The 10,809-nt window shown below is 46.3% G+C and overlaps 1 protein-coding gene across 2 annotated transcripts in view; it reads right to left on the bottom strand.

Moving 5' to 3' along the window:
- Positions 1 to 259: 259 nt before the first annotated feature.
- Positions 260 to 10,809, bottom strand: part of RCAN2 (regulator of calcineurin 2) — a 260,187-nt gene continuing 249,637 nt past the window's right edge. For both annotated transcript variants that reach the window (XM_057699325.1, XM_057699326.1), the window contains one exon: positions 260 to 654. In XM_057699325.1, the coding sequence (XP_057555308.1) occupies positions 494 to 654 (161 nt within the window). In that variant the 3' untranslated portion in view covers positions 260 to 493. The remainder of the gene's footprint in view (positions 655 to 10,809) is intronic.

Genomic DNA, 10,809 nt, shown 5'->3' with positions numbered 1-10,809 from the left:
ATGCATGTCCTGGGAATGTCGGGATGCAGAGGACTGAGGAGACCAGAGCGGGATATCTCATGCAGTCGAAATCAAGTTTACTTATGGTCCTACTTAAGTGGCCAGGAAAAAACAATGCACACACATCAGGACTGGGACTGGAACGGCTCACAAACAACACAGGTGCTATTTGTCACTGATATCTCCGGCTTGGATCAACATGAGAGCATGAAGGTTTAGGCTGTGCTGATCATTTAATAAGAAAATACTACTTTTTTCCCCTAGAACCTTCTAAATAATGGATTATATGTGATGGGTATGATATGATCAGGAAGCATATCACCTTTTCCTAGCCCTTTTGTCCGAGAGGCTTAATTACAAGGAAGGAATCTCAAACAACCAAACACCCAGGGATTTAAAGGCAATTATTTTTTTTTTTGACAAACAAACAACAGGGGGGAAAAAAGCACGATAAAGAGGAGACGGATGTTCTCTCCAAGATGGAGCAGAGAGCTCAGTTGGACACGGAGGGCGGCGGGCCGGGACGTCGCGTCTGGATGATTTTGGGCTTTGGGGATGTCTTTGGATCCTCTTCTTCCTCTATGTCACTGTCACACACATGCACAACGACACTTGGGGTGGACTCAGTCCCTGCGTGGAGCTCATACTTCTCTCCTGAAAAGCAAGAGAAATGGGGATAAGAAAGCAGGAGGGATTTCTAAACAAATGACTTGGTGAAGTTTGTTTAGGAAGTAAGTGGGCATTTTACAGGGTCTCAGGAGATGCTGGGTCTTCTTCAGGGATGGTGTTGGAAAGTGGAATGAGATTGATCCATCTTTGCACCCTCAGCTCTATCTCCTGTCACCTGTACATCCCTGAACAGGCCCCTGCACCTCTCTTAGCCTCAGCATCCTCAGCAGTAAACTTCAAAAATGGTAACGACTACAGTTCAAAAGATTGGGGTGATGACTCAATGGGCCTGGCAGTAAGTTACCAGTTTCTCTTCTATTTCCCAGCGTTTGCTGCTAATGGCTGAGTAAACTTGAGCCTCACTCCTTCATCTTTTGGAGAAGGTTCTCTACATTCTTCTCCAGCTGTACATTTCTTATGGCAAGAGCTGCCCCAGGATGGAATAAGGTAGGATCACCACTTGTCTGGGATTTGCAGTGGTTACTAGGTAATGGAGTTAGATGACGGCCAAGGTCTCTCCAGTTCCAAGAGTCTATCAGTCTATTCTTGACTGGCTCCTCTTGTAGTCAATTCTCTATTAGCCAGCTGGCTTCCTGTCTGTCTCTGTTTCACTTCAGGAGGTATCTACTGAGCATCTCCTGTGGTCTGGCCATTACTAGTCATAAAGGATTCAAGGCACAGTCAAAGTATTTTGTGTCTTTCACAAGAGTGCTGCCCAGTGATGCCACATGGAAATGGAAAGTATCACAAAATACTATGGTAAGCACTGGGGTGGCAATATATGTCAAGGATGATGGTACCAAATTGTAAGGAGCAACTCTGAAAGGCTTCCCAGTGGAGGTGACAGCTGACCTGGGTCTAAAAGACAAGTAGAAGGCGTCCAGGAGGTGGGCAGGTGTGAGGGGCATTCTCAATTTGCATGCTAGTAACTTTTCAGCTTAACTGATGACACACTTACCTTAATCTTCTTCTGACAGCCTCTCCTTCCTTTCCCATCCTTCATGAATGAGAAGCAATGTCTAAAAGCAATGTCTCCCAGACACCCTCCTGGTCAGTGGCTCTCCAGGTGTCACTCGATCAAGTCCCTATTTCTTAGACTAGGACAAAAGACTGCACAATCTCTCACCAATTGTGACGGCCACATTTTTATTCCCACCAAACCAGCTACTTTCATAGTCTCACCTAGTTCTTGAAGTCCTGCCCTCCCTCCAGGGTCAAAGCCAGACCCCACTCAGTCCAGGCATCTTGCCCGTCATCCTCAATCTGCAGTGGACAGTGCCCTTCTGGATGGCCAGGGCCAGGACTGTCAGTGCCAGAGCTGGAGTATTTACGTGCTCCAGTGTGTACCCTGGTAAGCGTCAATGGTGAAAACAGCAAATGCTTGCAAGGCACAGTTTTAAATTTTGTGCTGACATTAGGGGCTGAGAAGCACTGATAATGCAATAAGCATCACATCTCTTCCAAGTGATGCTGGGAAGGATGTGAGTATTCAGTCAGCTGTTGCTATGGGGTGAACTGTGTCCCCCGCGCCCCCACCAAAGATGGTGAAGTCCTAACCCCCAGTACCTGTGACCGTGACCTTATTTGGAAATAGGGTCTTTGAAGATGCCTAAGTTAAAATGAGGCCATTAGGGTGGGCCCTATTTCCAAATGACTGGTTTCCTTATAAAAAGGGGAAATTAGGACGTAGGCACTCATCCAGGGAGAACTCCATGTGAAGACTGGACTTATGTTGCCACAATCCAAGAAGCTACCAGAAGCTACAAGAGAAGCCTGGACCAGATCCTCCCCCAGCACCTTCAGAGGGAGCATGGTCCTGTCGACACCTTGATCTTGGACTTCTGATCTCTAGAACGTGAAGCAATACGTTGCTGTTGTGTAAGCTGCAGTTCGTGGTCCTCTGTTACGGCAGCCCTAGCAAATGCATACAGCCACATCTTGCTAAGAGAGTTCTCTCTCTGTTAAGAGTCAGGGGAGTCTTTGTTGGAAACCCCTGTGCCTTCCCTCCCCACCCCCACCCCCCTGCCACACACACACACTGACATCCTGGATGAGGGCACCAGATATTTTGCAAAAATGGAACATTACACCTCCAGCACTTCCCTGGATCTTGGCAGCAGCAAAGAGGGCGAGAACTAGCCAGAGCCACAGAAATACGGCCATGAAGACTCTGTAACTTAAAGTCGAGACTGGGTGATACTGTCGGTAGAGAGAGTTGTGTCAATAAGGCTGACACCTCTGATACAATGAGCTGACAAGGGCCAGTGTGGATTCAGGAGAGGAGAGTGACAAAAACAGGGGACATGGAGCAGAATCCAGAAGGAGATACTTGTCTGAGTCACTCATGCTAGGCTTTTCTTCCCGGCTGGCGAGCAGCGATGGATAGTCTGCCGGAAACTAACTTCCCTGTAATCAACATGGAACTTATTATCCTACACGCCCTTGTAGTTGTGCTCTGTACATCGGTGCTACTCACAGCTCATTTAATCGTGTTTGTTCCATTCTCCTTAAAGCAGTTTGTCCTTTTTATCAAAATCCCAAGGGAGAGGAACCACCGCAGATGTTGCTAAGGAGAAGAAGCTGTGTGCAGCTGGCTTCACCTGAGAGTTCCGTGAGAGGCCCTGGGCGACAGGTGGGCAGACCTGGGTGGTGGCTTCTTTGAGCAGCAGTTCTCAAACACCTGACAGGTTACCGAGGGGGCTTGTCGGAAAGAGTGTTTACCAGTATGAGGATGCAACGCTGCAACTTCAGATGTAGTGGCATCTACTTTGGTACCCAGAACCCCGAGGTGCTTCTCCGTGTTTCAGTGTCTGGGTGGACACTGTTACATGGTTTGGTGTGACAGTCAGGGGGCAGCGGTCCTGTGAGTGTCCAAATAACAAATAATATATGCTGATGTGCAAATAACGTGCCCCCCCCTTTCCTCTGGTCTGCATCATCATTTTTCGCTGGAAAATGATAACGGTGTGGGGAGAGGGTATCAGAGGGAGGGATGCTGAAGATGCATAAGAGAGAAGAAGCAAGCATCCTGGATCACCTCTGCAGCCCCGCCCAGCTGCCAGTGCTCATTCATCTTTGGCCTTGTCATCTTTGTTTCTGGGGGAACAGAAATCCCGTGGACAGTGATGGAGTTCACCATACCCAGTGTTTCTAAAATTTCCTCTTTCCTCCCGGAACGCTTTGCAAGTCTGAATGAGAGACATCTTCAGACAAGAGATAGAGAAAGAAATAATTTCTGAGTAATCAGATGAGGTGGTTCTTACTTTTCTGCACAGGATTTCTTTGACGTTCTCACATTAGGAGAAGTGCCTTTTGCAGAGACACTAGTGGCCGCCGTGGTCCCCTCCGTTGCCCTGGTGGGTGTGATGCAGGAAGGAGGCGAGCGGCAGCCTCTCATCCTCGGGTGGGGGTGGGGGATGACAGAAAAAAAGCTGCCATGGCAGATGGAGACCATGGGACCTGGGGATGAGGTGGTGACAGCAGGGAGCCCAGCCAGGGGACTGACCAGACAATGCCCTTTCCTCTTCTGTTGGAAAGAAACTAGCTTTTAAAAAAGAAATAGTAGTAAAATATGCATAATGAAGCTAGCCTTTTGATGAAACCCTTTCTTTGCCCTGCCTTGGATAAATAACATTCTCTTAAAGACACTTCTAGTTGCAATGTATTTATCCATTCAAAAGGAGACATTTCCTCTTGGATTAGGTGTGCTGGGGGCACACTTGGGATGGGGGCTCAGGCACAGGGGGCCACCCTGTGCAGGGTGACTTTCACATCTAGTTAAGAAAGTCAGACTACTTGGTAGTAGAGCTATTTTATTGCTGTGACCCCATTAATGCTGACATGTCACTGTTCTATTTTTGGAAACTTTCTTACTATCAAAATCCGGCAGTCCAACAGCTGCTGAGAGCCCACAGAATCAAAAGACACAGCTTTGGTCTTGCTGGATTGAATTTTTCTGTTTTTGGCCTTGCTTTCCCTTTGGGCTTCAGCTGATTCCTCTACCGTGAAGGCTGACGTCAGTGCTGTCACCCTGCCTGGGGACCCATTGGGCTCAGGAGGCGGAAAGGAGCCCGTGGGATGGCTGAGCTGACCAGCATGTCTTTTCTTTTCTTTTTAATTAATTAATTAACTTATTAATTTATTGGCTGCATTGGGTCTTTGTTGCTGCGCACAGGTTTTCTCTAGTTGTGGTGAGTGGGGGCTACTCTTCGTTGCGGTGCGCGGGCTTCTCACTGCGGTGGCTTCTCTTGCTGTGGAGCACGGGCTCTAGGCATGCAGGCTCAGTAGTTGCGGTGCATGGGCTTAGTTGCTCTGCGGCATGTGGGATCTTCCCGGACCAGGGATTAAACCCGTGTCCTCTGCACTGGCAGGTGGATTCTTAACCACTGCGCCACCAGGGAAGCTCCCCCCTCCCCCTGACCCCCATCCTGTCTTTTCAAGGACTAGCTGAGGCTCGCCCTTCCCACTCTGAACTGCTCTAGTCTGCATTCAAGCTCTCCTTTGCTCATGGTCAGAAAAGAGGCCAGGACCAGAAGCCCTCAGAAAAGGCACTAATCAGGGTTTTCCATCCCGCCAGGGAAAAATTTTCCAGCCAAGCAAATGCAAAGTCCTCTGGCACGTGGTCACACGTTAAATTCTCATCCAGGCCTTTGGAACTGTCAGGGGCTCTGGCACTGCTCAAAACAGTTGTGTGTAAGTGTTAGCTTTTCCACTAAGCTGAAAACTATCGAAGGGCAGGTATCTGTCCTATTTTCTGTGAGTTCTCAGTGCCAGGACACAGGAGGTGTCACAGATACTTGCCATCTGCCCGAAACACACAAGAGCAGCCATTTACTGAGCACGTAGTAAATGCCAGACATAGCTCTAAGTACTTCACAAAAATTGGGTATTTAATTATGACATCAGCTCTGTGAGTTTCATAATGTCTCGATGATACAGGAGGACACTGAGGTCACACAGGTAGTGAATGGTGGAGCTGGGATTTAAAGTCAGGGCTGCCTGACTCCAAAGAACGTGCTCATAATCCCCCTGCAGCCCTGTCTCTCACGATGCCACTGTTCTCAGATTCTATAAGAGACTCTACTGAAAGGGAGCCTAGTTTTCACTTTTAATATCCTTTCATGTCAACTCATGCTTTTAGTGAATATTCTGTAGCTCAGGTTGTTCTGGCCTATTGCTAGTTATTCTAGGTAAGATCTCCTTGACAATGAATCGTTTTAGAAGACAACGCTTAATAAATTATAAAAAATAAAAGGACTATAATTATAGACTGAGTTAATTTGCATCTCTTACGGGAACTTTGGGCTCTGGAAAAAGACCCTCTACGTTTCTTTCTTGCTTTACTTTTGCTACCTCTCATATTAAAGGTGAATGCTCAACAGGAAAGTTACATGTTATAGTGGATTGACTGTGCTTTGCAAAGATGGTCATAATATTTCCTGCCTGACATTACTCTTCTAGAACTTAGCCACTCCTCCACTGAGGACTGCTCCCACTTTGTTCCCTCCCCTAAAATCTGGGCGGGATCTTATGATGTCTTGACGAATGCAGTATGGCAGAAGCAACCAGTGTGACTTCGGAGTTAGGTCACAAAAATGCCACGCACTTCCACCTGGCTCTGCTAGGATGCTCAAGCTTGGAACCCCACCTCCATGTTATAAGGAAGCCCACGCAGCTCACAAAGAAGCTCCCATGGAGAGAAACCACAGCCTATCTGAGCTCCCAGCCAACAGCCACAGCAACGTGCCAGCCAAGCGAGTGAACCATCTTCAAAACTGATTCATCCGGCCCCAGCTGAGTGGCCCCAGCAAGGCTGCCCGAAGCCAAGATGAGTGGTCCCCCTGAGCCCTGCTCCAATAGCAAATTAATGAGCTATTAGTGAATGAATGAGCAAAATAAATGACTGCTGTTGTTTCAAGCCCTACATTTTGGGATAGTTTGCTATTAGCAATTGATAAGAGGGCACAGGTCAGGTAAGTTCTTTGTTCCAAAGCAAGCTAATTTACCCCGCTACAAGTGAGCTGAAATAAATTGCCTTTGTGTTTCTCTTTGTTTCCCTGCTCACGACCTGTGTTAGAGTGGATACTTCACCAGTTGCAGTGATTTCTTCCTAGGGGAGGGAGTTCCATTAGCCCATCACTGGGACCCCTCTCTCTGGCCCCTCTCTTCCTCTTCTTCAGTGGAAGAGGAGCGACATCCAATGGGTACATTTGGGGAAAGGAAATGGCGATGTCAGCTCACCCTGTGCCACCTTTCTCCTGATGCATCCCCTCCTGCAAAGGGCGTGTGCTCTGCTGTGCTCTCGGCCACGTGCTAAGCCCAGCAGAAAAGACTCTGCACTGTGGGGCAGTCTGACTGTTTCGATCTCTAGGACAGGGTGGGTAAAACTGCAGGGCTCTGGTATTCACTGTTAGGAAGCCCTGGCTGTCACTCAACTCGGCCATCTTCTTAGTTTTAATCAGAAATAAAGCTGGCATTATTAATCTCATCTACCTTCTATCTTATCTAACATTCACCGAGTTCTGAACCAAGCAGGGAGAAAGCAGGTGTTGCTTATTAATCTAAACTGAATTTTAAGAATGGATGAAGACTTTCAAGGCAAGTATCCAAGAGCATCTCTAACTGGACCCCTCAATGCAGAGCCATGCTGCGTTGTGTGCTGAGTGCTACACTTCAGCTTGGATTAAGAGTCCTTTATATTTGATTAAGAAGAAAACTGAAAATTCCAGTAGTAAAATCATTTCAGGCTTGGTCATGTTGAAAAGACACTGCAAACCCCCACCCCCAATATTTTTTTATTGTAAATGTGAGGTTTTTTTCTAAGAGGAAGTAGGGTGCATTGGTCCTGATCTATGGAATAAGTAAAATGGAATTTCCACGTGGGTTATTTTTATTGAACATGCTGTCGGTTCGGAGATTGAACAGAGAGATTGAGGGAAGGGTTCAGAATGATTTGAAATGTGTCTGAAAGGGTTCACATTTGGATTGCCTTTTTCTTTTCCAAGTGTTAGGGTTAGGACTTGACAGCGTTTGAATTACCCTGAATTATCACGCCCTGGTTAACTGTGGAGACAGAGGTGCCTGGACCTGGTCCAGCTCTCAGACAGGGGAGAGATGGGGAGCCAGGAAGGGGTGAGGGGTGACTTGTACCCACTTCCCTCCATCCCAGGCACTGGCTGGTATTTGAGCTTACTGATTTTTAACCCTCTCTCAATCCTGGCAGGGCAGATGCTGGTTTGGTTTGGGGCCCAAAGGTTTCTCAGCAGAAGGACAGAGTTATAGTGAAAAACATCTGAAAGAGTCCCAAAGCTGTACCCCTCCCCCACCCAGATATGTTATTTCACAGTATTTTTAAGTTATTTACTGGCAATCTTGTCTTCCCTTATTTTTCCAAAGGGAAGGAAAGGGAGTGTGTGTTTGTGTCTGGGAATGGGGGCAGGTGACACGTCTCTGTACTGTCCCCCCCCCACCCCTTGCCCCTCTTGTTTCTGCTCCCACACTGGTACCTGACACCTTACGAGGCACTCCTGGCCTCTGTGTCTCTGATGACTCTTTGCCACGTTTGAGAATCACCTGATAAATACTGCCATAGTGTAATTAGTGTGCTTCTCAATCAAAGGTGCGACACTCCCAATGGTGTCTGGAAATGTGATGGGATTTGGGTTTTTTTTTTTTTTTTGGTTGTCATAGGAACTGCGTAGGGTGTGGATACTGGCATTTAGTAGGTGAGGCCCAAAGATGCTAAATGTACTGCAATGTGTAGGATTGTCAGTTCCAAAATATCACATTGAGAAACACTGAGCTAAGAGCTTAGCATAGGCACTTATATTTCCGTAGGAGACTGAGATACGGTTTGAGAATCAAGTGACAATAAGTAGGTAACACACACTAAGCATTTACTATGTCCAGGGCTGGACATACAGATGCACATGGATTGTCTCACTTGATGTTTGCAGCAGTCTGATTTTACTGTTGAGGAAGCTGAGGCACAGAGAGGCTAAGAAAGTTGCTCAAAGTCACACAGCTAATAAAAGGTGGAGGCTGGATTCAAACTCACATCCTCAGTTTTAACCATCCTCCTAAAGCAAGAGAAATACCTCTCTTTGTGTTGGAGCTTGCTTGACAGCCACAAAATAAAAGAGGAGATGACCCAAGGCAGAGGGTCTTATTGAAACTTTTAAAATCACAGCTATGGGAGCTGCCTGGTGGTCTAGTGGTGAGGATTCAGTGCGTTCACTGCCGTGGCCTGGGTTCCATCCCTTGGTCAGGGCACTGACATCCCCCAGCCACATGGTGTGGCCAAATAAGTGAATAAAATCACAGCTATTTGGTAGCCATCTATTCACAGGATCAGTCTGAGGGTGGAGGAAGAACTGATTTTCTAAGTAGAAGTGGAAAGAGGGATTTAGGATTTAAAAAAAAAAATACAGGGAGGAAGAAATATTCCAGGGAGGGAAGTCCTTTGCAAATTTTTTCTCTCTGATTCCTTAGTGATTCCATGAGCTCACGTTTAATTTTGGGGGACCTCGGAGAAAAATGCTGTAGGTAGACTCAAGGGCAGGATGAATCACTGAAGAGCAACTCTATCTCTTTCCTTTGTGCAGTAGCTGCTTCTATCAAAAAATGCCCTCTAAGCCTGGGTGGCAGAGGGTATAAAGCAAAGCATAGACCAACCCAAATATTCCCCTGGCAGCTTTGAGAATAAGTCCACGTAAATAACAATCACCACCTCAAAGGACACGCACCTTGTTCTCACTGCCTGGTAGACTCTGTTCCAAGTGTTGTACATACCTTAATTCATGTACTGGCAGAGGGAACAGGAAATCTCCCTGAGCACACCCTGCTAAGCAATGCTACTCAGAGAAGAATGATCCACCATGGATTTCATAATTCCTACGTGCCAGGCACTGGGCTAAGTGCTTTATATATATTACTTATTCCATCTTCATGATGTGCTTGCCAGTTGTCAAATAATCACCATTTTTAAAAAGAGAGATGCAGGGGGGAAGTGAATGGCTCCAGGTCAGTACAAACAAGTGGTGGAGATGGGACTCCAGTAGAGGTCCACTGAGTGCCAAAGCACGACCGCTGTATTGCCTGTGATGCTCAGGAATGAGGTTGGGAAGGCACAGAAGAGACATCAGGGCTACACATGGACCTCCCTGCCTCAGTAGGTCTGGGATATGTGCCTGCTAGGAAAAGATGACTAATGTGAGTGATCGTGGGTCTTCTTCCGCACCCACACCCATCCTCAGTCCTGACCCTTGTCAAAGTAGGAAAACAGAAGTGGTCTTTGGTAAGATGGAGGAGGGGTCGAGGGAGGGATAGGAGAGGGAGAGGGACATGGTGGCGGGGGGGGGGGGGAGGGAGAATACTTCCATAGTTTTGTTCTAAGAGGTGCTCTGTTTCAATAAAAGAAAGTTTGCCTCACACGTGTCAGAATGGCTATCATCGAAAAGTCTTAAAAATAACAAATGTTGGTGAGGATGTGGAGAAAAGGGAATGTAAGTTGGTGCAGTCACTATGGAAAACAGTATGGAGTTTCCTCGAAAAACTAAAAATAGAACCACCATATGATGCACCAATTCCACTGCTGGGTATTTACCTGGAAAAATGAAAACACTAATTCGAAAAGATACACACACTCTAATGTTCATAGCAGTATTATTTATATTAGCCAAGATATGGAAGCAACCCATGTGCCCAACAACAGATGAATGGATAAAGAAGATGTGGTGTATATATATATATACACATACACAATGGAGTATTACTCAGCCATGAAAAAGAATGATTCTGCCATTTGCAGCAATGTGGATGGACCTAAGGAATACTATGCTTAATGAAATAAGTCAGAGAAAGACAAATACTATATGATATCACTTATATGTGGAATCTAAAAGATAAAACAAAAGAATATATATAGCAAGACAGAAACCAACTTGCAGATACAGAGAACAAACTAGAGGTTACCAGTGGGGAGAGGGAAGGAAGGAGGGCAAGATAGGGGTAGAGGAGTAAGAGATACAAACTACCATGTATAAAATATATACGTAACAAGGATATGTTGAAGAGCACAGGGAATTATAGCCATTGTTTTGTAATAACTTTTAATGGAGTATAATCTATAAAAACATTGAA

Source organism: Hippopotamus amphibius, chromosome 11, assembly GCF_030028045.1.
Source record: "Hippopotamus amphibius kiboko isolate mHipAmp2 chromosome 11, mHipAmp2.hap2, whole genome shotgun sequence".
Taxonomy (NCBI): Eukaryota; Metazoa; Chordata; class Mammalia; order Artiodactyla; family Hippopotamidae; genus Hippopotamus; species Hippopotamus amphibius.
This window is presented reverse-complemented; position numbering and strand designations above follow the sequence as displayed.